The sequence below is a fragment of the Manacus vitellinus genome, unplaced genomic scaffold, assembly GCF_001715985.3.
Source record: "Manacus vitellinus isolate BGI_N305 unplaced genomic scaffold, ASM171598v3 scaffold_11_pilon, whole genome shotgun sequence".
Classification (NCBI taxonomy): domain Eukaryota; kingdom Metazoa; phylum Chordata; class Aves; order Passeriformes; family Pipridae; genus Manacus; species Manacus vitellinus.
The window spans coordinates 9,293,526-9,321,166 of NW_021938895.1; the positions used below are offsets into that span (position 1 = coordinate 9,293,526).

General features: G+C 37.2%; 1 protein-coding gene across 1 annotated transcript in view; it reads left to right on the forward strand.

The window, feature by feature from the left end:
* NBAS (neuroblastoma amplified sequence) overlaps nt 1-27,641 on the forward strand; it is a 165,790-nt gene that overhangs the window by 86,406 nt on the left and 51,743 nt on the right. Inside the window, 4 exon segments of the mRNA XM_018088939.2 lie at nt 9,322-9,551; nt 14,925-15,035; nt 18,257-18,507; nt 20,510-20,844. Coding sequence (XP_017944428.2) covers nt 9,322-9,551; nt 14,925-15,035; nt 18,257-18,507; nt 20,510-20,844 — 927 coding nt within the window.

The following is a 27,641-nucleotide window of genomic DNA, read 5'->3' on the forward strand; positions in this document are numbered from 1 at the left end:
TCCAGCAAGTGAACAAAGTGGATTTTCCTTTACAGAGGCCATGCTGACTCTTTCCCACCAATCTGTTAATGATCAATGGTCTTACAGTTTTTTATATAGTCTACCATCTTGCCAGGGATGGACATTTGACTTCCTGGTCTGTCATCCCTATGAGAATTCGTTTTACATCCTGTCTTTTCAGATGAGACTGGCACTCTGGCACACTATTTTTTTATAATGTTCGTTGATGCACCTTCACCTGCCATTTAACAGAATTTCACATTTGTTTTCCTTGAGAACTGAAGGGTGAATGCCATCTGATTGTGGTGGTGTGCAAGTGTATAGCTGACACTTTCCAGATTCTTCTAACTCATCTGGATCATATTGAGCTCTCTACCCCCCACACTTTCAGTGGTCAGGGCTGGCACAAAGATCTCATGATTTACATACACTGTTATGGACTTACCCATCAGTGCTCCTTCCACACCTTTTCATCAAGTGATCCTACCACTTCTCTACTTGGCTTTCTGATTTTGAGTGACTTTCCAGAACTTTTCTGCTATCAGCTTTACCATTCTTTATAAGTCACTTTCCAGACACTTTTTAGCACTCTTAGTTTCCTCTGTAGCATGTCACATTTTGTGAGTTTTACTCATTGATTTGTTTATTGCTCAGTGATATCTCAACATGTAATCACACATCTTTTAAATGAGTGAATGACTAAGCTATTAAAAAATGAAGAACTGACTAAACTGCTATGTCCAAAAGCTTAAAGCTCAAATGAGCTCTCCTGAAGTAGCAGTCTTGGTGGTTAGTTTTGAACATCTTCTGATATGATCCCTAAAGTACTTACTAATGCATCAGTTAGGAACATTGCAGCCAGATTGTCTCAACTAAATTCCTTTGGTTGAGATGTGTTTGCTGTGGGTAAGGTAATGTTTCACAGATCCTCATCTTCCTTTGTTAAACATAAAAGATGACAAAATACTGCCATTCTTAGCTAGGACCAAATAATATTTAGGTGACTCAGAAAGATCTATTGTTAAATAGTTGTTTACTACTACCTCCCAGCTCATTTCATTTCTTCAAGATAAAGTGTGCTTATGAAAAGTGATCTTCAAGTGTTACTTATTTCTGTTTCTCAAGGGTAATATGAGCCATTCTGTTAAATCCTACTTCTGGAAACAGAGTATTGTTGTACTTTAGTCATCTGTTTAGAAATATTCTTTTAGAAAAGAGGATCTTCAAACTAGCCTTGCATATCAGCAGAGGGTTGAGGTCTACCTTGCCCGTGTTCCTCTGGAGATACATTTGTGGCTTTCTTGCAAGGAGGTGGTTGGGATAAGTACTAATCCTTTCCTTCTCTCAAAGCGTTTTGTTCTCTGGGAAACAGTACAAAGGTGACCAGCAGCTTTTTGAAGCAGTCTTACCCTAGTCAAGTGGCTTTATCTTCTGTTTTACATTTGTTTTCCGAGCTTCTATAACTGCCTTCTCTAGTCAGTGAGCATCATGAACTTTGCAAGCAGTCTGATTGAAATTTGCTAGTCATCTTAGAGCAAAAAAACCCCATTTTAACAAAATTTTATTCATCTGAGTTGGCAATATAGGTAACTGAATTTCCATTGTGTGAGAGAGTAGGCTTCTCCATCTCTGTTTTTTAGTGGTTTGGCTGGTTTGATGGTGGGGTTTTTTGGTTTGTTGGGTTGTTTTTGTTTGTTTGTTTTTTCATCTTGGAGGATTGAGGCTAAATCTAGACTGGCCTCTATATTTAGCTGACAAAGCTATTCATGAAAATGTACATCACAATAAGAGAAGGTGGTCACGGAGAAGTCTGTGCTTCTAATCAGAAGCGCTAGCAGTCCCTGGATTAGGATGAAAAAATATCTAACTTCTCATATTTTAATAGCTGTCAGGAAAGAATAAATGAAGTGTTTTGTAGCTTGTGGAATATATAGTTTTCAAACTGTAAATTAGTAAGAGGCACAAAGTATTTGCGCATATCCAGTCAAGTAACTGTGCAAATTAAAAGGATACAATATTGCACGTAAATTAAAACTGTGTCATATTGCAGTCAAGTTTTACAAGTAGGACTGTGTGCTTATCCCAAAGTCTGTATATGACTACAGCTACTGCCATATAGGTCGAGATTAAAGACATTCTAAAAGAATAGACAATAACATAATTTATTCAAAAAGAAAGCACTTTTCTCCTTTTTTTGAAGAGAAAAGGAAGATAGACAAAAGGTTAGGATAATTATCTAAAGGGTAACATTATTTACTGAGAATAATACTGACTGCAAATGGGAAATGAATCATATAATATTAATTTAGTAGGCACTTCACTCAAAGCCATGTAGTAATTGTCTATTTTTGGAGGTGTTCCTTTGGTTCACACTTCAACCTTTTATATATCATGTGTTATTTCCACTAAAACAGCTGTCAGGTGAAATGATGGGATGAGATTTTTCTATGTAAACCTGACTTATCAATGTCTTACTCAATAAGAGAGAGTCAGTAAGAGAACACAAGGTAGAAAATAAATTATGAAAGCATCTTCTCTTGGGACAAATTATTCCTCACTTGTTGCAATAGCTGTTGGAAATCAAAGCAAAAAAGTCTTTCTCTGAGGAGAAATTCAACATGAGCCAGCAATGTGAACTCACAGCCCATAAAGCCAACTGTATCCTGGGCTGCGTCCAAAGCATCGTGACCAGCAGGTCAAGGGAGGGGATTCTGCCCCTCTGCTCTGGTGAGACCCCACCTGTAGTATGAAACAGGAGGCCAGGCCCAAAAGAGTTAACTAAGAAATTTGGGCCCACTAACAAGCTACTAACATCCAAAACAATCTGTGCTTGTTCTGTTCTACTTGCTGGACCAAAACTTAAAAGAATGGTAAAAGAATCATAGAATAGGCCTAGAGGTAATAAATTAAGATGCAGTAGGATAAGGTAGACATTTGAATAGAAGAAATGGGCTGGGAGCCAAGGCCTTCTCCAAGCCTCAGTGAGCGGGTCAAGAACAATAGAAGAGAAGGGAGGTCAGGCCGAGGAAGACGAGAATTAGCCCCCAGACCCATGGGATGAAGAGCGGATGTCCCACCAAAATTGAGGGCCGAGAGAAGGACCGCCCCAAGCCCCGCCTGAGCTCCACCTATACTCCACCTGTTATTAATATGTATAGATAGATGTCATAATCACTTGAATATGCATTTAATCACATCTGAAAATTGTATAAAAATGCTGATTTTGTGTGAAGCTTTTGAACAAGTTTGTCCAATGCCAGCTGGCTTGCTCCCAACGTTGAATAAACAAATACCTTGCTGCTTAAAGATAAAAAAAGTCTCTGAGCAGTTTTGCAGACCGATTTTTCGGATTCAAGTACTGCAACCAGGTCTGGGGTCTATAACCTAAAAAAAGATATAGACCTGTTGGAGTGAGTCCAGAGGAGGCTACAGAGATGATCACCTCTCCTACAAGAAAAGACTGAGAGAATTGAGGTTGTTTAGCCTGGAGAAGAGAAGGCTCTGGGGAGACCTTATAGGACCTCCCAGTACCTAAAGGGGCTACAAGAGGTCTGGAGAGAGACTTTTTGCAAGGACATGTGGGGACAAGACAAGGGAGAATGGCTTTAAACGGAAAGAGTGTAGGTTTAGATTAAATATTAGGAAGAAATTCTTCACTGTGAGGTGCTGAGACACGGGCACAGGTTGCCCAGAAAAGCTGTGGCTGCTCCATCCCTGGAAGTGTTCAAGGCCAGGTTGGGAGGGACTTTGAGCAGAAGGTGGCCCTGCCCATGGCAGGAGTGTTGGAACTAGATGGTCTTTAAGGTTCCTTCCAACCCAGACCATTCAATGATTTTATGAAAACAGAGCACTAGAACAATTTGTTCAGCTCTTCAAACACAAGTCGTTTAACATAACTGTAGAAACAACTGCCTGGATAACTTTTCCAATTACTTTTATGTTATATTACTGAGCAGCAGCCTTTTGCCTTATTTTTTGATTCCTGCAGCAGTGTAGTGATCAAGGAGTGTTTGTTTTATACAAGTCAGTCATCTGCAATGAAATCTTAAAACATTGTTTCAGTTTTTGGAAAAAAAGAGAAATATGGATGAAATTCATGGTGAAGATGGGAAGAGAAGCTAGGGAATTGAAGTCCACAGCTGCATTCCTGGATCTACATAATCCAGATATACATTTTTTAGCAGAGTAGGAAACTGCTTGTTTGCATCACTTGTGTGATCACATACTGTGGCGAGAAGCATTTTTTATGAGTATGGACAGGCTTTAAAATCATTATACTTAAATATACCTGAGACTTTAGAGTATGTTACAAAAACTTCTGATAGATCATTAAAAATCTGAAACAGAATATTGTTTTAATATCTGAATGTGTATGACCTATAGGTTTAATAATAGTGAATTTATTGCTTAGCTCCTCTCTACTTCATTTTTTAGATAAGTTTGTACAATTTTATTCTGATTTATCTTTTAGGTTATAAAAGGTATTCTAGTAGGTATTCTTACATGTTGACCTGGTGTGGTTTCACTTGTGGGTGATGAGCTGCTGCTTCCTGTATCCACTTCAAAAATGGTTGTAAAAGCTGACCCTGAACAAACTTGTGTTGTCACTCAACAATATATGTAGCTGCAGCAGTGGAAGGACAAAGAGTGTTAAGTATCCTTGCACTTGAGTGATGTGACAGTACAGGTTTTATTTCTGAGATGTCCTGGTCTTCCATCTTGGCTGTACACTTGCTCTTTTTCTTTGAGCAGATCAGACGTGAGACAACTGAGATCTGAAAGGTTGGCCACCCCACATCACATGGTGCAGTATCCAAGTTAATGTATTCTTGACTCACAGCATGGCAACAGTCTCAAAGAGAAGTGTCATTAATTTAATTAATGAAATACTGTCCTATGGAGAGATGGTGTTTACTTCTCAAGTGAACAGGCACATTCAGGATTTTACTTCTTGAGTGAACTGTTTCTTTCCTGTGATTTTTTTTCCCCTCCAGTATGTGAGGAAAAGTATCACCTATATGTGCTTCACTTCATTCTTCTTTTCCTGCCTTCCCCTCCATCAAATTTGTAGCACATTGAATCTCTTGCTACACAGATTGTGGTAGTTGCTGCAAGGATTAGGGAGAGCTCTCCTTTCTTAAATAGAAATCCTTTCTAGAGGTGTGGTTTGGTTCCCTTAGTAGCACTGGCGATGGGCTACAATTAAAGGCAGGGCCGTGGGCATAATACAACTGTGTCTGCAGCAGGAACGTTACACCCTGCTCCGTGTTCTCCCTTGGGCATGTGCTGTCATCTAGTTTTGCTAACCATGAGGGTTTTTCTTGGTGTACATGTCTCCCTCTCTGGCACAATCTCTTTCTAGGATCACTTAAAATGGTGTAGAACAAGTGTGGTGTTACAAGGATCTAGACCCAAGGGAACATGCCCTCTGCTCTCCCCTTCGTATTTCTGTGGCTCACCACAGTTGTGGCTTTTGACCATTGCCAAAAAATCACAGTTCAAAGGTGATGGAAATGCTTTGCAACTTCAGTCCAGAAAGGTCCACAATGTCAATAATGTATTTGGGAGGATTATGAGCGGATTAGCCTCTGATGATCTAAGCAGTTTTTCTCATCAGTTTTTCTGATCATTTGCAGTCTCTAGATCATTTACATTAAAAACAAAATCAAAAGAATAATATTTCTTTTAGAACAATTGGAAAGGTTCTCGGTCTTAAAAGGAGAAAACAAGCTAAGTAGCCTTACAGTGATCTAGTATCTCCATGATGTCTTTTTAATATTTATCTCTCTTACCATAGTTGTAAAATTATTGCCACTTCCTGAGCAGGAGAGTAATAGGAGAAAAACTCATACTTTTTTTATTTGTTTGTTTGTTCCTGGTATGTGTGGCTGAATTAAGTCTTTTAGAGAGATTTGAAAGAAAAAAAATCAGCAACTTGCCAGGAAAAAAAATCCTGGCAAGATTAATTTAGGCATCAGGGTGAAGAAATTCCAAGATCAAACCCTCCTATCTCTTTTTAAAACCATTTTTTTTTTATAATGTCACAGTGACAGATTTTGATGGACTTCACAGGTGTCACTCCTAGAGGGCGGTCAAAAAGAAATAACTGCTTTAAAACGTCTACTCAGGTCGACCTTGTTCCCCAGCTGAGGCTTACTGCTAATGGCTGGTGGTGCAGTAGGGATAGTAATTTGTACTGATCTGTGGTGAGTAAATCACATCTAACAGCATGAAATTAAATTAACTTTATGCTTAACTTTATATTTTTTCTGTTCTGTCCAACTTTTATTTTTCCTTAATTCTCAAGCAAGGCCTCTGTCAGCACAAATACAGTGTTAGCCCAATAAGTGAATAAAATGCATTGGCAGGTAGTTCATGAGGGATTTTCCCTGGCAGTGCTAGGGACACCTCCGAGTTAAGGGTCAGCTCTTGTGGCTTCTCTGGAAACTTACCCTGTTTCCTGCTGTGTGTTTGTATGCAAAATACCCTTCCTGAATGATTACAGGGAGTTCAAGTGTCAGAGGTACTGGAGATATTTATCTGACAAAGCTGAGAGATGGACACGTAGACACAATTTCTATCTGAAAGACTCTGAGAAACCAACAGAGAGAATAGTGCTGGTTGGGGTCTATTGGTGTGGATTTTGACAGGTAACATTAGAAAGGGAACAAGTTGAATATGGCTTGTTATTGGTCTTACCTGTCAAAATGAATTCGTATTTACACAATTTGCTTTAGAGTTTTTTATATTTTTTCCCAAGTGCCTGCTACAATTTGAAGAAAGTTCAAGAATTTGTAAACCCTGTGAATGCTGCAGTAAGAGTCATACTTTACTGATTTTGCTGATTTTCTTCATCACCAGCTGCTATTGGTAGCTAATTGTTATGGTCTTCTCAATTAAAAACTGTTAAGACTTTTTTGAAAGCTGGCAATACAACTATAATGATCTTTTTGTGTTATGTTTATTAGAACAAGCATCATGTCTAATTGAACTAGAAATCTAATAGATGTAGAAATAGTTGTGCTTGTCTTTTAAAAACATGTATTATTAAAAATGTGATGATGTTAAAGAATGAATACTTAAAATTATAAAATACAGCTCAATACCAAACACTTTAGTTTTCTGTTTTTCCTTTTTTTCATTGAACTTGTGTTGAGTGCCTAATAAATACTGTACAAGCAGCACTGTTATTTGAGAAAACATTTTAGATGTATAGAGAGAAGACAAATCTGAGAATGAAAACGTGTGTCATTCCAGTAAATGAGTTTTGTAAGCAACTGCCGCTTGGGAAAGTGTGGTTTTTTACAGATTAAAAAACCTTAGTAAGTCTCAAATTAGATACCAGATAGCAAGAATATTCTTGCATGAAGCAGACTGTGGGATATCTCTAAGCTAATTTTGGATTCACATGCTATGATAACTTGGAGCATAGATTTTGTAAAAGACGAAAGAGGACAACACATGATTAAAAGATTTTTTGGTGGCGAAGAGTTCAAGACAATCCTTGGCAACTGCTTGCAGTAAAAACACTCCACTTGTGTTTTCTTAATCTAAATGTATAACTTTATCCTCTGGACTGAAGAGTTTGCATTTTTTTTTTGGCTTACAAATGTATGGATATACATACATGGGTGTTCATACAGTGCAATATTTCTGTTATTCTAAATCTGTTGTTATTAAGACATTATTTCCACATAGTGTTCCTCTGAGCAAACAGGCAGCATTGAAGAGTGCACACAGATGGTTTTAGGTAAATATAACAAATGGGGACTTAATGGAGAGAGAAAAAACCTAGCAAAAGAGAGTACCAGGGGAGGTTTAGGTTAGACATTAGAAAGAAATTCTTTACAGAGAGAGTGATCAGACATTGGAATGGGCTGCTCAGGGAGGTGGTGGAGTCACCGTCCGTCCCTGGAGGTATTTAAGAAGAGACTGGATGTGGCCTTAGTGCCATGGTATAGTTGACAGGGTGGTTTTGGGTCAAGGGTTGGATTTGATGATCTCAGAGGTCTTTTCCAACCTGGTTGATTCTGTGATTCTGTGAAATTCACTCACACAGATTGTCAGAGGGACCTGTCTTTCTCAGTGGACTAGAAGTTTTATGTGATTATGTTAAACATGTTTCCTTGTCTTGTGTCTTTGCCTATCTCCATGCTCTGTTTTCTAGTGTATCATATAGAGTGAGATACCAGGATACATAACAAGCAGTGGATGGGTTTCCAGCTGATATAATTGTGTTCTAGAGGCACTGCTCTGCTTGCCTGTTTCTTTTCGGAGATTTTATTATGCTGTTATCAATCTTCTAAGCAACCTTGAAAGAGCTACCAATGTTGTTTATAAAATAAATGAGTTTGCAATGTTTAAAGGGCTTCAGAGGAGTATCATGTGGAGAGGAGAAAGGATGCCTTGTAGCATTTAATGTGACTTGATGAGCAGCCTGTCAACTAAGACTTGAAAAGAAAAAAAAAATCAATTTAGAATGACCAGCAAGTCATGGAAAAATTCAAGTGTGCCTCAAGGTTTAAACTTTTGTTGCCATGTTTTACCCTGCTGTGCACTCTCATTATTGTTCATGAGTTTAGCTTCTAATTTAGCAGAATCATTCTGTAATAAAAAACTCAAAATATATTGATACACTCAACATTTTTGAGTTCACAGCAGTTGGATCAGTTGTTTCTTTTAGAAAATATTTCAACTATATTGGCATCCCTAGGTATTTTTTGGTGGCTCGTTTGTAGGCACTCCTTCCTCACGTGTCACAGATTTCCTTTTGGCATTGAACTTCCAATGGCTTCATTTTTCGTGGAATAGAGAAATCAAGGTATTGAGTAAGATGAGTGCTTTCATATTACTGACAGCTCTGTTTAAGTGGAGGTTACTAGACATAGCCACTGTACAGATCTTGAGATAATTTGGAATGTACGTGCATTTCTTATTGATTTCAAACATGCAAACTGTATTTGCTTTGTGTTCTAAATTTTTGCTTTGCTGCCTGGGTTTTTGACTACAGAAGTTATTGGTTTATAAACTATGCACTTGATGTGTAATTTTCAACACAGAAAAATAAGTTTTATTTGTTTTTGTTTGTTTTGTTTGTTTTTAATTTTTGTATCATGGAATATTCTAAAGCATTCCAAAAGGATAAATTTTAATGTCATAGCAAATAGCCCTTACAGAAAATTTGAACTTCTGTTTTACTTAAAGTTTCCCAGAAACAGAAACAAATCTATTAATTCTGAGCACAGGGATCATTTATAGATTGATAAATTTTTTTCAGAATTTGCGGGAATTTTTTTAGTTTGTTGTCAATTATTTTCACAGGCTGATCCAAAGGAGTTGATTCAGATGGTCACAAAGCATGTTACTCAGTATGGCTGTGCAGACTGGCCTGAAGAAATCTCCACTTTGATAAATCAGCTGCATTACTACAATGAACGACTACTGGATTTCACTCAAGCTCAGACTCTGCAAGGACTTGGCAAAGGAGTGGATGTGCAGAGATTTACAGCAGATGCACAGTACAAGAGAGAAACAATACTAGGATTGGCAGAGTAAGTAATATCTATTTTGTTTATTTATTTTAGAACAAAATTACTTTAAGCTTTACATCAGGAGAGTAAAATGAAAGTAATGCCGACCTTTAGAAGGGATAATTTACCAGCTGCTTTAGAGATTTACACTGCAATGCTGCTACAATTGGAGATTTTTCTATTTGACTACTCAAACGAAATGTTGCTCAAATAAATGGATCTATAGCTTTTAATTGAATCTCTAACTCTTCGTTTGTTAGCTGCTAATATTAAAGTTAATTAGGGATGAAGGAAATCAGAGCACAGGTGGAGGTTTGATCTCTTCCTTTCATCTCCTTTAAACCTGCCCTTGCATTCTATTGAGGTATGCCCAAGCATCATATAGTTTTTTTAAAAAAAGTTGTTAAACTGTATTTTACTCTTAATAATTTAGTTAAAGTTGCTGTATATCACTATACTTTTTCCTTGTATTCATTTATACATCCTGAAGCTTTCACCACATATATTCTGATATTTACCATGCTTTTATCTCACCTTTCAGAAATCCAGAATAGAAAAAAAGGAAAGAAATAGGATAGTACTATCTTATCATTTTAAAAATACCTTTAATTAACACCTGCATGCAGGTACTTAATGCTGTGAACAAGTCATGAGTATGACTTGGACTCTTTATGTTTTGAGGACAGTCACAGTTGAATAGTTGCCATATTGTCAAAGGAAGAGGTCTCTGCAATAAGAAGCTTTAAATATAATTTTAAAGCAAATTTTCAGCTGATCTCTTCATAAAGCTTTTGAAGAGCATATTTAGATGTTTGCAGGTTTCCACCTATGTAGCTAGTAGAAATTGGTTTCTAAAAGCCATTTATATATTGAATAAGAGTAGTTGTATAACCTCAGGTTTTGAACACTATGCTTCTACTTTGCATCTATAAAATCTATACCTGCACAGATTTTGTCAGTGCATTAATAAAAATAGGTTGTGATAATTTTTAATGTTTCTGTTGGAATTACCTGTTATGTATATATTGTTCACTAAGCATATATCTGTAGTATGTCACTAGGTGAATGTTACATCCTGATATTATCTACTATTATTTAGTAACTTCAATGCAATATCCTTTTGTTATCACAGATTCTTTGAGTGCAGGAGGTTTACTTATGTTCTCATCCATGAGTTCTTTAGATAATGTCTTTTGCAGAAATAAAGTAAATATGAAGAGAAAGTTCCTTAGAGTAAGTAGAGATAAAAACACAATATGAAAGAGTTTGAAGAAGTGAGGCTTCATAGCATGTGGATGAGAGTGGCAGTTCCATATTAGGCACTTACAAAGGTCCAATTAATTACTTGTTCAACTTGCAGCTTCCTTGCTTTTATCTTCTCAGTGGACTCTTAATCTGCATTTTCTAATGAAAAAGATGCGCAAATCCAATGTAGTTGTGTAGCGTATTTTTTCTTATTTTTAAATTAAGTGCCTCATGTTTTTAATCTTTTATGGAGTGCTGTTTGAAGGAACAACACCTGGAAGAGATGGTATGTTATTTACAAAACAGCTTTGTATTAGAATGAGCAATTTGCTAAAACTACTTAACCAATAGTTGTCTATTTTATCTTCTATATTTGGTGTATTGTATTTGGAGCTTATTGTGCATTATTTATCCAATATTTAAAGATCCAGGTGCCTCACAGACTCAATTAACGTTAATTCTCAAGCAGTTAACAATTTATCTTGGCAAAATAGAGCTAGAAAGTATTTGTAAAGAAGTTAGGGGAACTAGAGCAAAACTGAATGGGAATTCTTGAGTAGTCAGGTGAAGTCTCATGTAGCTTCAGGCCAGTGATAATGTATAAGGTTTTGAATTTATTCTTTTACTTGAGGCCAGCTTTTAGGTGGTGTCTTAGGTTTGGATTTTGTTTTGTGGGGTGTTTTTGGTTTGTTTTATTTTCATCCTAGTGCTCTGTGGTCTTCAGCCCTTCTCTACTTTTTATAAAATATTGAAATCAGAAGTTGATTTTAATATTTTAATACCAATTTCTTCCTTGCCTTATGTCACCAATCTGAAATAATTATTCTGGAATTTTAGAAAAAATTGTGCGGTTATCAAGCAATCTGAATTTCATAACTTAGCATGTGCTTTTTGGGTTCTCAGAATGATTTTGGGGCATATGAAACACGTCCCTTTCCAGAAGACTTAACTAGAAAGTCTTGTGTGCAACCATTGTGTGCACTTTTGCTATCCTGCTCTGCCTGACTGCGAGTGTAGACACAACCTGTTCTCCTGATGCATTGCTGCTACAGAACTTGACAAACAGCTGAGGTCTTCAGTCTCATTTTCATGCTTCAAACATGAGAGGAACTAAAACCTCTTGGCTTAAATCTTCATTTCACTTCTCCAAGTTGTTTCTTGGGATTTTTTAAAACATTTTGGGAGGATGGGCAGCTGAAAAAGGGGATCTCATTTCCCTTTATTATGATTGAATCCAGTCTCATGCTTTGTAACTGTTTGATGTGAACACAAAAAGTTGAAGACTGCTTGTGAGCAACAGAGGTTGTGTATGATACAACAGAGGTTTTAGAGAAGATAGGAAAAAAAATTGCTGTGAGCTGCCAAATGTTTATTTCTGTCAGCTTGAAGATAGTCAGCAAAATCCCAGCTGAACGCAACTGCACAGGCATACTCTTTGATACTTTTGAAATTCATGCTACCACACAGGCAGGGTGGCTAAGAACCATCCACAGGAAGTGCTTCTGATTGGTTTTGCACCAGTCTTGGTTGCAACAACACCAACAAAATACATCCAAAGTGTGCCTGTGCTGGAGCCTTCTTTGGGGATTTATTTGGCAGTCCTCACAGAGACAGGTAGTCAGGGCTGGGCATGAAGAGGGGTGTGTAAAAGAAAGTTAGAAGATCCTTTACAAGACAGTGTAAAGGATTGTATAATTTCTTTTCAGCTTTTCATTTTGCAACAACTACTTCTTTTTGGTCATTATCTTGACAATAAATAAATAGCTTGTCACTGTTCTTCATTTATGTGATATAATTTCCTTAAACCTCTATTGCTTTATGCTGCTTTTCCTGAATATCCTGTTGTCTTCCCCTTAGCCAGTGGTATACCTGCTGTGCAGTTCTTGCAGAAATCTTCATCCTCACTATAACTAGTAAGCCCCTTATTGACAGTACATCAAATGATTTCTGGAAAATGCAAAGGAATGTAAGTTTGTATGTGTTGTGGTTTGGCAACAGCTGTTCTGTATCCCTGTTTAAAAAAGATCTGCTTTTATGAGCTGAATGACCACCTGCACAAACTGTGGCTACCTAATCTAGAATTTACAATGTAGGGTTGTCATGGGACATGTTAATGTTGAAAAACAGAGCATCTGCTTCTAAAGGATCAGATAACTCTTATGAAGTATTTTAAAAATATTTGGGTCGTCATCCTCTTGTACATACACCATTGCCTGCTGAGTTAAAAATTCCTCTGTTTTCATGGAAGTATTGAGTCTAGTTTCAAGAGGTAGGGTATGGGAAGCCTTGCTGGGATGGAAAATCAGAGGGAAGGTTCTGTAGCCATTGGAACAGAAGAGACAGGATAATGTGTGGGATTTTTCTCTTTTTTTCTCTTTCCTTTTCTTAAATGTACTGTAGTAAACACTTTAATTTATATTAAAATATATTTCTCTCCTTTAATTTTGATGCTTGTGTCCTTCCTCCTTTACTTTGTATACAGGTTATTCAGTATACAGTGCCTAGTGTTTTTCACGGGTTGTCATAACCTAGAGTCATTACAAGAGGGTTGTAGATGTTTAGCTCTTTTTGAATTTTGTTTTTGTGTGGTTTTGTTTTGCTGTTTGGTTGGGGTTTTTAGACCATTAGAGCAATAGTTATAATCCAAAGGCTTTTTGATAGCTGGCGGTGAAGATTTTTCAGCATTTCTTAGCATTTTGCTTTTCTGCTCATCATTGTATATGTCATTTTAATTCTGCAATATCTGTAGCAACTATCACAGTGGAATGTAATGTTATGTTGGATTGAGCATCTAAATACCGGAATTAAGTTGTATGGATGTGTCACCTGATTACCTGGAGTGGTGAGGAAGTCATAGACTCTAGCTGTCAGTGGTGTTTAATACAGATCAAGATATGGTATAGATCTGTGTTTGTAAATGACAAAAAAAAAGGAACTGGGAGGACATGCTCTCTAATCTGTAGGGTTTTTTTCTGCTCTCTTTTTATTGTTGTACTTGGATCCTGCTGATGGTATAGAAAATTTAGGGAGCAGACTTTGTGGAGCCACAATTTAAAATATCTAAAGAAGATGTTAAGCATAATAAGATAAGGTCAAGTTTATGGAGTTAACATGAGTCATACATTATTATAATTTTTTAAACTAATTTACTGACAGTTGCAATTGTATTTTGTAGTAGTTCACGTTGTGTAAGACTTTTTTCCTTAGGTGCATGTGACTTTAATTAAAGCATCTAAACCAATATGGTCAGTGGTATTCACATTAAATACATTTTAAAGAAGTTGTTTGTGGGAGGTCTATTAGGAAATGATTACAAACAGATAGTGTTTTTCTTGGAATCATCCTGAAGAAAAAAAAAACTCAAACAACCAAACCAAAATCAAAACCCAAAAGCCTAGCATCAACCTTAACGGTATTGCTCCTGTGCCAGCCTAAGAACAAGAATCATTTGTGTGTACTTGAACCATACTAACTTTGGTGGATTAGTAAAAAGTAATATGAAGTTGATTTCAGGCTTTCATAATTTAACAGATTCTCCATCTCTTGTTTTGTTAAGAAGATTGTACAATAACAGAAAAGCAGTTTTTACTATTTCTAGGACATTTACAAAGTGACCTGGAGATCTTCACAGCTTCTTTTAGTGTAAAATTACTAAAAGTGTTTCTGCCTCTGAACTTCGAGGAAGAGCTTTGAGGACCTCTTTATCCATTGTGCTAAAACACTGTAGGTGTTGCAACTAAATGAAATAAGTGCTAACTGTGATGTGTTACATTCTTCATCACTTTTTAATTGAAATGAAATGAAAACTGAGATTTTTCTTTAGCACAGAGGCTAAGCAGAAGCTGCCATTGAGAACCAAAATGTATGTGGAGTGTGGAGTAGGTGCCTCTCTTTGGAATATCTCTGTAGTTTTTTGGTTGTTTTTCCTTCTATTTTTATTTTCCAAAATGGAGCACCAAGTATAAGCAAACGCAGAAAGACGCACTTCATGTATTTTTTTGTTTAAAAATTATTCTAGTTTCTTGGTTTATGAAAAAAAACATTAAAAAGAAATCATTGCTTTTCTAATGTAAATATTTGTTTTCGTGTTATGTCTCATGGGACTGAACGTAACTTTTCCGTATTTTCTTTCTGTCTGTTCTCTATAAGAACACTTGAAGAAAATGTCTACAAGATTGCTGTTTCTTTGGCTCAGCGATACAATGTTCCACTTTGGGAAGTTTATATGACCCATCTGGAATTTTTATTCACCGACAGTGGGTAAGTTGTCTGCTCTGTAAGTGCCCATACAGTTCTGTTACACAGAAAGAAGTGCTAACCTATGACAGAATTGAATTATGTTGGGAGTAGAGTTTGATTTGTGTGTTCATTTGTCTTGTGATAGTATAGGAAATTTTGTCTTTTCTGTGTGATGCTTTTGTAGCCAGCTGTGAAAGTAGGTGTTACAGGCAAGATAGAAGTCCATATGAGTCTTATTGTTCTTCAAAAATATTCCAGGACTTTTGTTTCAGTGTTTCAGTGTTTAGGTTTCCACAGCTTTGAATGCTTCTCTCTTCCAGTAGCAACTTATCCTGTAGTTATTCCTACAGTCCCTTGGAATATGTCCTGAAACTTGATAGTTTCTATAGTTTTGGGGTTTTTTTTTAAGAGGTTGGCTATTTATTGACCTCTCTTCCTACATAGTAGCAAAGGAAATAAATATATTGGAGCTTCCCCTATTCGCATTATGCATCTGTTCATCTCGTTTTCAGTTTTGATAGAAGCACTTTTTTTTTTTACGGTATTTTTCTTAACTGTTCTAGCCTCCAAGATTATGGCAGACCAGAGCTGGCACTGGTCTGGCATGAGGGGAGGGATGCTTTTAATTTCTCTTCCAAAGTTGGTTCCAAGGCCTTTATTTATTAATTTGTTTTAAACTTTGGCATCTTGTCAGTCAGGTACGTTTTGCCCACTGAAAGATGAAAAAATACGTTCTATGGAAGACTAAACTACTTGCCTGAATAGCACATGCAGATGACAGTGATGTAGAATCCCCTGTGTAATGCAGCAGCTCTTCTCTTCTGACAGACGTGATCAAATTAGTTTGGTTTGTTTCGACTGTTAAATTGTGAAAGCGGCTTTAGCTCGCAGCAGTGTTTGTACCTTTCTTAACATTAACTATTAATTAAAAAGCATTTTATAAAACATGAGGGATAAAAAACAAAGCCTGGTAGATATTGGTGCATTATCTGAGAAGATGAAATAACAGTCTGAGATTTTCTTTGCTTCCTCCAGAAAATAGAGAAGTCATACCCTCTAAATTTTGATGCTGCTAAATTATTTACTGCTTTAAACAAAACAGATAGTGAGGCAACACTGGGATGAATATGAAAGAGCCAGCTACCTTCTTTGGGAATAGAATATTACCTAAGGTATTTTGCAACATTTTCCTATAATTTTCTTTATTCTTGTCCTCCTTGAGTTAGTATTCATAGAATTCTGAACTCACTGAAGTACAGAGTAACAATCTTTTCCCTAGTGAAATTCAGAAAAAGTCTTGAAAATTGATAAAATTGATGTGTAATAGCATAATACGCTGCTCAGCATGTTTTTGTTGTATCATAATCTCATTTTAAAGTTGATTGACAGCATATGACCATTACGATATATTTTAGTCTTGGGATTATGGCATTAATAATACAGGCCTCATTATACATTCATTCTGAACTGAAAAGAAGTTTATTCTAAGACGTAATCTCTTTAACCAAATGTGCAGTATTTCTGTAAACCACCTTATATGAGGAGAAGCTCAAAAGACAGACTTACGTAGTTTGTATTAACTATTTCTTTGATCACTTGATGACAAAGAAATATCACGTGTTTTTCTGTGGAATATGGGTCTGCTGAAAATTGTTTAGAATGACATTTTTTAAAATTAAGTGGAAATTTGTTTCTTTGGAAAAATCTGATCACATTTAATTACCAAAATTCTATAAAATGTATTTTATGATTTCAGCGACAGGAAATGTTATGTTTGCCTCTCACAGAACCCCTTATTCCAGAATCTTTGTGAATAACACGATGAACCCTTCCTCTCCACTATCAACCCTGCCCTAAAAACACACAGCAAACATCTGTTGATCCTGTTGATATAATTTTATGCCCAGCCAGCCTTTAGTTTCAACTTTGGATGTGAACAGAAAAGCATAGTCAGATCACACCCTGCAGATACATCGGGTCCAAGTGTCTCTTTTGCCTGATATGAAGAGTGAATGATGCTTTATTTCCATTTGTGGTAGAACCCTATATGGTGCAACAATTAACAAATAACAAGAATGTAGAGAATTAAAATAACTCTTACAAGGTTAAGAGCCTAAATGGGGTAGGTTGTAGATGTAAAAATAACTCAGAAGTATCCTATTTTCCTTCAGAAATGAGAGAATAATTTTTAAGCTGAGAGGGTTGTGTTTGTGGTATTTGTTGTAAGAAAATCGTCTTTAGGAATGAAACTGAGACGTGTTTTACTTGGATATCAAAGAGAAACACGGACTTAGGTGAGTCATGTGTACTCGGGGGAAAAATGATGAAATTCTGATTTAATCAGGTTTAAAGGTAGAGGAAAATCAAATGAAGATCAGATTTCCAAATGAAATGTACTACCTAATGTAACATATGATTGGATTCTAGGGAGACTCAAGGTAGTCGTCATCTGTAGGTTACTTATTTCCTCAGATGTTAGGTTAAACGTTCCACTGAGAAAGGTCTTAACTAAAGATGTGAACCCATTTTTCTCCCATCTGAGGGAAAAAAGGAGTGATTATCTTTTATGTAGTCAGCTGGAAATGTCTGAATTCATGCTATGAAAGAGCTAACGTATTCTTTTCAAAAGAGTCAGGAAAAAATTTCCTGAAGCAGTGAGACTGACTAAGGTCAACCCAGGGTTTGCTGATATTTTCATAAGGTTTCGTGGATGACCATTCAAGGAACAACTTGATAAAACTGTCAGAAAAAATATTCTAAGCATGAATAAGTGTCAAATAGATTAACTGGTGGGCAAGAGCCAATTTTCATTGATAATATCTCTCAAAGTATGCACAGGTACTCATCAACTACAGAAAATAGAATATAATAGATTGGGAAAACTTCTAACTGGGCAATAGGATCTTCGAGCATCATTCTGCCACAAGTGGTTTGTTTGTTTGTTTGTTTGTTTAATAAAGGCTTCCTTTACACATACGCTGGATGTATTTCTACTTTTACATATAGCTATACTTACCTTTTCAATATTCATGACCCTTAATCTGCATGTCCAAGTCAACAGATAGCAGGATCAGGAAGTAGAAGAGTTGCTTAACTTTTGTTTATAGAGAATAGCAACTACCTAAATATTTATGAATGATACCTTAAACAAAGGAAAGTATTGTCCTGTCTCCCAAGTGTGCAACTGAAGAGTGTCTCATGGGACGTCCAGGCCTTTAAACAAAAGTTATTTCTAAACGCAGGTTATCAACACTGAAAATAGAAGAAAGAGCACAAAGTCTTGGTCTCTTTGAGACTTTGAAAACCAATCCTGAAACCTTACATGAACACATGGTTAAATATGTTTACCCAAGTATTGAAGGCCAAGATCACCAGCGGTTGCTTTATTATTTTACACTCCTTGAAAACTGTGGTTGCTCAGAAGTTGTGAACCGTACGCTTAAACCTGAAACTCACATCCGACTCCTGAAAAAATTCAAAGCAGTTGCACCAGGTAGGAGAGTACCTCTTTCTTTTCTTCATCGCTGTATTTATTTTTCTGGTATGTAAGTGTTAACATGATTATGCTCAGCTAGTGTATACTTTCCAGGTAATTGTTTTTTCTCAGAGCACATCAAATGAATGCAAGTAATTTAATAGTCTTATTAAGTTCCTTCTCTTTGTACTACTGGAAATCTGTTTGATCACAGCAAGAAAAAAGTATTTAAAAACAGATTTCTGTTGGTGACACGAGTTAAAATTATTGTCACTATTTCACAGTGAATTTTAAAATAAAACATGCCAACCTCCTACAGCATAATTTTTAGTACTTCAAGTTTAACATGAAAGATACTTAAGACAGTTTACCTTTTAAAAGTCTGAATTACAGATTATATTAGGAACTTTAAACATTTCGTGTGTTTGATTGTCTTAATGAGGATAATTTTTTTGTCTTAGAATATTTTTTTGTTGTCTGTTATCCTTGATGTTACTTTTTGCTTTTGTGGAAGTACGGCATCTTCATTGTAGATTTTCAGACAATGCCTGTAAAAATGCACTACTGCAAAGGACTCTGAAATTTTGAATACTAGTTTCAGTCTGGTTGTTATTCAAGTACTAACAGTATCTTGCATTTCAGTTGTCCCACTCCAAATCCAGTTTCAGAATGAAAAATATACACTACATTACCTGCTGTGGGGATGAATTAATTGTTCAGTACTGGAACTTCATGTGTGTTGGACACTAACTTTGCTGCAGAGTTTGCATATGAATTCATGTATTGCAGAAAGAAAAAAGTCAATAATTTTTGGAGAGGAGGGCTAACCTTCAGTTCTTGTTGATACTATTCAACACTCAAGTTCTATGATGCTTGTCAAAGAAAAATCTGCCAAAAAGCTATTTTTTGCCTTCAAAGTTATTTTAAATGTTGCTCAAAAAAAAAAAAAGTCCTGGGATCATACATCAGACATAAATTAGTCACTTAGTATGGTAAAAAATTAAATCTACTGTACTACACACACTTAAAAATCTCAGTGTTCAGCGTGGTTTAGAGATGGATAGGAGTCCAGAAACAACATCAAAGTGTTTACAGAGGTTACAGGCCTGAAGTACATGAATAAAAAAATGGCAGTAGAAGTCAGTTATCTTAGGAATTATATGCTAAGAGATTAAAATAGTATTACTGCTAGAAATACTTTTGTTGTTGCTAGATTAATTTGCAAGGGTTTTCTTCCTGTTTTCTTCCAGAGTAGTAACAGGACTCTTGATTATAGATACTGGTGTAAATGTATCTACATGTCCTGTCTCTAGGACATGTTGACCATACTTAGTTTACTTGGGATTAGTGCCTTGCGTTTTTTTGCCAAGTGGTAAATACAAATTGTAACATGATCAGAATACATATTTTTAAATTAATGAAGACTTATTTCTTGAAGAGTGTGAGGCTTTCTAGGCCTTATATTTAATAATAGCATGATTCTCTCTATGTGCTCTTGCTTCTTTGAGAATCTGCTTTTTTTAGTTTGTATCATGGAATCACAGAACAGTTTGGGTTGGAAGGGTCCTTAAAGATCATCATGTTCCAACACACCTGCCGTGGGCAGGGACACCTTCTACTAGATGGGTTGCTCCAAGCCTCATCCAACCTGGCCTTGAACACTTCCAGGGATGGGGCAGCCACAGCTTCTCTGGGCAACCTCTTCCAGGGTCTCACCAGCTCACATTGAAGAATTCCTTCCAAATATCAAATCTAAATCCACCCTCTTTCAGTTTAAAGCCATTCCCCCTTGTTCTATCAATATATAATGTTAAAATACGTTCCATGGATTGAGAAATTTCACATGCATCAGGACATCATAAAATCCCACTCTGTCAGTATGTAAGTGTGTAAAAGGGGATGGGCTAGAGTCTTGCTAGTTCTGTGGATACTAGTGTAGTACTGATTGTTATATACATAATTGTAGAGTTTGAGTGATTTAATTGTTAATAACTTCTACTCCTCTTCCTTTTGTCACTAGGTCTTAATTACAAAAAACTAACAGATGAAAATGAAAATCCTCTGGAAACACTGGAGCCTATCCTTACAAGTCAAAATATCTTATCTATTTCCAAACTGGCTCCCAAAATTCCTAAAAAAGATGGCAGCATGCTGTCGTCAAGCTCTGTTTATACTGTCTGGTTACCAAAACTTTTTTGGAATGGTGATCACCATCTCATTAAAAAGATACCAGAAACCATGGACGAGTGGCTACATGCATATGATATGTGTTCAAAATACTTCGATAGACTTGATCCAGGTGATATTGTCGCTTTCATTGATGAAATTACCTTTTCTTCAAAAGCTGTCACAAAGGTAAGCAGATTTTTTTTTAAGAATTTTAGTCGTCAGGTGAGGCATAGTTCATATTATCAAGAAGAAAGTCTCAACAAATGTTATATTTTTCATTTTATGTTCTTTAAAGGTATATTCATGAACCTACCTTCCTATTCCTACCTTTTCCTTATATGGCTGTCATTATATATAAAAAAAAGGATTTTTATTCAGTTAGAGGAGTTAGCTCTGTGGATAAGAGAGTTTTTGATGGAACCCCAAAGTCCCTGTATTCCTGTTCAGCAGAGAATAAGATACTGTGTATTTCATACACTCATAGAATGGTTTGGGTTGGAAGGGACCTTAAAGACCATCTAGTTCTGACCCCTTTGCCATGGAGGGTTGCTGCATTTTTTCCTTATATCTAATCTAAACCTGCCCTCTTTTAGTTTAAAGCCATTTCGCTTTTTCCTATCACTAAATGCCCTTGTAGAAAGCTCTCTTGCAGGCCCCATTTAGGTACTTGAAAGCTGATCTAAGGTCTTCCCAGAGCCCTCTACTTACTGAACAACCCCAGCCTGTCTTGATGGGGGAGGTGCTCCAGCCTTCTGAGCATCTTTACGGCCTCCTCTGGGTTCAGTCCCACTGTCCATGTTTTCGATGGAGGTGCTAAACAGTGCCAGTCCCAATACCGACCCTGACAAATGCCACTTGTCAATGCTCTCCACACACTTGGACATTGAGCTGTTAATGCAATTCTTTGCATGTGGCCATCCAGCCAATTTTTTATCCACTGAGTCAAATCCTTGTCTCTCCAGTTTGTGTGCCATATGTCATGCTTTGCATTGCCGGTAGATGACATCAGTTTCTCTTCCTGCATCCACCAATTTCTGATGCAGAAATGTCATTGAGTGACTCAACTTTCTCCATGTCCCAGGTAACCAGGTCTCCCATTTCCTTCCAGAGAGGGCTCATATTTTCCCTGGTCTTTCTTTTATCACTGGTATACCTACGGAAGCTTTTCCTGTAGCCCTTGACATCCTTGGCAAGATTTAGTTCTAACAGCACTTTAGCTTTCCTAACCTGATCCCTGGCTACTGTGACAATTTCTCTGTATGTCTGGCAGGGTACTTGTCCTTACTTCCACCCTCCGTAGCCTTCCTTTTTGTGTTTGAGTTTGTCCAAGAGCTCCTTGTGCATCCACACAGGCCTCCTAGAGTTTTTGCCTGACTTGCTCTTTGTTGGGATACATCACACCTGTGCTTGGAGAAGGCTAGCCTTGAATATCAGCCAGCTTTCATGACTCCCTCTTCGCTTTATTCCATGGTACTCTACCATGTAGATCCCTGAAGAGGCCTAAGTCTGCTCTCCTGAAGTCCAGGGTAGTGAGCTTGCTATGCACTCTCCTTGCTGCACTAAGGCTCCACTGCCTTTGGGTGGTTGTATTTGTTTATTTATTTGTACTCATCCTAAAAGTCATTGTACCACAGGCTTCTGCTTAGTACTAGGCTTTTGCATTCTGAATAAGATGCTCCACAGAGAAAAGAATTCTGGGCCAAATATATATGGTTTCTAAGCACTGTAATAGTATAAATGGTAAACTCTGTCATAATCTCCATCTGGCTGAAAGCCTGGTTTGGAAAGAACGTGCTTTCATGTCTGTAACATACATTATCGGATCTGCAGTTTCTTTTTGACCAGTGAAACCTACTTATAAGGACATTTTCAGCATAAAGTTTCCTCATGTATGTATCTGTACTGTGACACACAAAAGAGAAATGAGATTTCTTAGGTTTTACCTTATTAAAAGATCTAGAGATGTCTTCACTAACTTTATCTGAAATGAAAAGGGGATAAAGAGGTGTTCTTTAGTTTGGGGGGGGGGTTGTCTTTTTAATTCTGTATTGCGATAATTTTTCTGAGGATTTTATTCATGATGTTTCCTGAGGTGAATTTCAATTTGTTCCCTCTTTGGATACTGTCTTAATGATCCCTCGATATTAGTATAAGTTTATTACAACTTATCTAACCTCTATCTATATTAGAATTTGGTGAAAAAAAAAATTGCTAGCTGGGAAAATAAGCAGCTTTGTCAGCACAAAATTTGTGCTGTGATCTGACTGTCATGCTAGACCAACACATTTTATCACTAGTTCCATCAACTGTCTCTTAAGCCTGTTTAGCAGAACTGTTGCCTTAGTTTAGGTGTTTTGATCCTTTTTATCCCATGATAGTACTTTTTTATTCTTACCAGGAAAGACTGAGGCTCATCCTGGGACCTTAATTGCCAGACTTGACCCTGGACTGAGATATCAGGGGGATAACTGTTACCTAATGAGAAGGAAGTACTGTCTTATGTATCACCACTGCTAGTGACTACTTGAAACTTGCTGTTAATGTGTCTTGGGAATTTCAAGTTTCACTATTCTCTTAAGATGAGTAGGAGTAGCAAGAAAGAAATACTGGCAGGGTTATTGTGTTTAGTGGCCAAGCAGAATTTTGTAGTAGAAATATGTTATCTTTTTTGATTGTGAAAGATACTCAGGAAGTGCTTGAAACAGTTGGTCAAATGATCTAATTTAGTATGTCCCCTGCACCGGGTTTGGGAGTGAAACAGCTGTTTAACCAGCTTGCAACTAGTTTTGCCTCAGGATCCCATCCAGTTTTCAAGTGGAAGTGTACAATGAGAAATTGTCATTGTAGACCTTGAAAACTTCTCTGAGATCATTGCTATTGTCACCACATGGGAGCTTAGGAAACAGACATCAGAATATCCCCCACTGTTTCAACATGTCAATAGTAGTAAGGAGAGGCAGGTGATGGGCCAGCAAAGCAATAGGCAGCTTCTTCTACTTGGTGTGTCACTTGGATATGGCAGAGAACCTGGGGGCAGAATGTGGAATTATGCAAAAGGGAACAAAACCACAGGGATTTAGTACTGGCTTCTGCAGCTTCTTGTTCTTACTGAGAAAGACAGGAACGTGATGGGCTTTGTCAGCGGCCTTCTTCTTCACCTCTCCCCTTCAACAAGCTCTTTGTTTTAGCTTTCTCGTGAATTGAATGAAAAGGAGGATGAATGAGCAGTGCTTGACTGTGCAAAGGGGATGAGAGAATGTCAAAATTGGAGAAATGGATGAGAAATTTGCACTTAATGAAAAGGCAACAAACATTGTTACGCTGACTTGTATTTTAAGATGTGACACAGTGTTAGGCACTTAAGTGCTAAGAGCTTAGAGATTCTGAGTAGAATCTCTGACATTCTACAATGTAGTAGAAGTGAGTTACCACCTGGAATTAGTAGAAGTGAGTTACCACCTGGAAGATAAGATTCGGGCCTTAAGGGTTTATAGACACGGTGACACTGGATGGCAGGAACTGTGTGAGAAGAGATGCATCATAGTGGGACTTCAATAAATCATAGACCCAAAGTAACACGGTTAATGTAGTTGAAGAAGGTGAAGATTGATGCTATATTTTTGTTGTGTTTGTGGTAAATGAAACAGATAAAGTCCTTTACACTTTGTCAGTACCTTCCTCACACATTGAAGGACTGAAGTATTGATCCTTTGACTGCAGCAGCTCACTGCTGCAAGCAGTGAGAGGGTTCCTGCTTGTGGCATTTATACCCAGAAATGCTTTTAACTCTAAATAACTATTTAAGTCTTTCTGACTAAATAATAATCCAGTCCACCTCTGTAATGTTAAGAATAGGGTATTTGTGTGTATGGAACAGATTTCTCCCTATATGGCAGATATTCCAAATATTCATTGGAACTACTACTTATATTTTGGCATGCATTTTAAGTCTGTCATCTTTTTTTCCAGCAGCTCTATTTGCTTTTAAATAATACTGCTGTCATAGATTCTTAATTATAGTAATGATCATATCAACTTTTTGCTCTGATGATTTCTCATTTATTCCCCTCTCTGTGATCTTTGTGAAGCATTTTAGGTAATTTGTTGGGGTTTTTTTTTATTCCTTTGTTGTAAGCATTTTGTTCATTGTGCTAGAGAGTCGGTTATGTCTCCAGAGAACCATCTGTTTCAGAGCTCATAGGTCACTGCCCTGATGTTTTTTTGATTAACAGTACTCTGGAAAAAAAATCCAATGCAACAAAACCACAACAATCTGAAAATAGTCTTTTTTAATCATTGTGTTTTCATTGTTGGCATACACTACAAATGGAGATTGGCACAGTATGTTGCTTAGGAAGAAAAGGCTACAGCTTTAGATAGCAAAAGCAGAGTAAAAAGTGATTGTATCACCAGTTAAGTTTTCTGTAGAGAAAGAAAAGCTGAAATTTTCTTTACATGGGCTCTTCCTCACAGCATTACATAGGCTCAGGCACATTCATTCAGACTATGGCTGACGACATTTTTTCTTTTTTTTTTACTAATCCATCTTTTTTAGCTTCTCTTCCAACTTCTGATGAAAAAAAAGGACTTTGCTTGCAACTCAATGTTTTTAGTTGAAATGTTGACTTATTTTCTCTGAGTCAGTAATACTTTTTTGACAGGTGTGGATTGGGAACCTGTTACGACTGGATATTAACCTGAATAATTTTCTTGACTTTAGTACCATTGAATGACTTTAAATGCCATTTAAAATAATAGTATAAATAGCTCAGTTAAAAAAAAAATGCTCAAAATAATGTTCACTATCTTTTGTCTGTCTGATTGACTTCTTAACGCTGCATAAAACACTTAAGGAAGACGACAGGGCATGACATTGCCTGAAGGTGTACAAGAAATGTGTTAATAGTGTTCTTACGTAGCGTGACTGCATTCAGTTGTTACTTTCTGAATTACTTGTCTTCTTTTTATCGCTTTTTATCACTGTGCTTCAGTTCAGTTGGTTTGTCTTGTCTGACCTTGTTTTCTTCATGGATATTTGACAGTACTTCTTTTTTTAGTATAAGTGCAAGATACTTTTTTCTGCCTTTTATTTATATTGTTATTTTAGTTAAATCTGCTTCAAGACTGCGTAATAGGAAACTTCATGAATAATATCTTTTCTTTAACTAGTTCCTTACAAACATTAAAACTTTTTCACTGATTTCCAGATGAATTGTACAAGGTCAGGTAGGGATGGAGTTAACTTTCATCATAGCAGCCTCAGCGGGGATGTGCTTTGGATTTGTAACTAAAACAGAGTTGATACCACACCATCTTGACCCTTGCTGAGCACTGTTTGCACAGTGTCAAGGCTTTTTTTGCAACAACTCAGCCCTGAGTAGGCTGTAAGGTGGGCAAAAAGTGGGCATGGATGCAGCCAGGACAACTGACCTGGGCTGGCCAAAGGTGCATTCTGTGTCATGTAATGTCATGCTCAGTAGTTACAAGGAGTTGGAGGGTGTGTTCCAAGATAGTTGTTGCTTGGAGGAGGGCTGTGCATTGCCCTGCTTCTGGGAGGTGGTCAGGGATTACCTTGGCTCATTCATTTCTTTCTTCTCTCCTTCATGTGTTAAACTATCTTTATCCTGCTTTTCCTCTTCTTTTTCTCTCTCCCTGTAGGAACTGGAATAACTTTTGTTATTCCATAGCTGTTTAACCTGCTTCTGAATTAACTAATGTAATTACTTTCCATTCTAGTATGTCTGGTTGGCTTATGGCTACATGACATTTGGTTAGTGTAATATGTAAAGCTGGGGTCAAAAGCAATGTGGGCAGCAGTTCAAGGGAGGTGTCTCTACCCCTCTGCTCTGCTCTGGTGAGACCCACCTGCAGTGCTGCATCCAGCTCTGGGGTCCCCAGCACAGGAAGGACACTGATCTGTTGGAATGAGTCCAGAGGAGGGCATTCAAGATGATTAGAGGGGTGGAGCACCACTCCTATGAGAAAAGGCTGAGAGAATTGAGATTGTTCAGTCTGGAGAAGAGAAGGCTATGGGGTAACCTAATTGTGGTCTTCCATTACCTGAAGGGAGCCTACAAGAAACATGGGGAGAAACTGTACAAGGGCATGTAGTGACAGGACAAAGGGGAATGGCTTCAAACTAGAGTGTAGGTTTAAATTGGATATTAATAAGAAATTCTTCATTGCGAGGGTAGTCAGGCAGTGGAATAGATTGCCCAGAGAATTTGTGGCTGCCCCATCCCTGGAAGTGTTCAAGGCCAGGTTGAATGGGGCTTTGAGTAACCTGGTCTAGTGGAAGGTGTCCCTGTCCATGGCAGGGGTGTTGGAACAAGATGATCTTTAAGGTCCCTTCCAACACAGGCCATTCTATGATTCTGTGATTTAATGGCAGATGTGGGATCTGGACCCAAGAATTCCATCTGAACACCATGAAACGTTTTTCATTATGAGGGTGACTGATCACTGGCCCACACTGCACAGAGAAGTTGTAGAGTCTCCCACATTGTAGTTGTTCAGCGTAGTCCTTGGCAAGGGGCTCTAGGTGGCTCTGTTTGAGTAGACATTTGGACCAGATGCTCTCTGGAGGTCCCTTCCAAGCATTCTGTGTTTCAGTGTTGCCAGAATCTCAGGTTTCTGTGGCATTAAAAGGAGGGGAGCTGTTTCCATAATCTTGAAGTTGCATGTCAATCACTGGCAATAAGAGTAGCAAGGTCAACATCGTCATGTACAAGTGAATGTTACTTGCACAGTGCTCTATTAATAAATACTTCCATACTCTGAGAAGAATGGGCTTATGAGATGAGTTTTTACCCTCAAGAGTGAAATCTGTTGAGCTGAAATAGTATGTGATGTTCTTTGGTTTTAAAAGAGATTTTTTAGGATTTTCATTACACATTACAACCTATAAATTTAAAAAACTTTTTAACCTGTAAAAGCTTTTTAAAAATAAAACTTCACATGCAACCAAAACATAAACTAGCCCC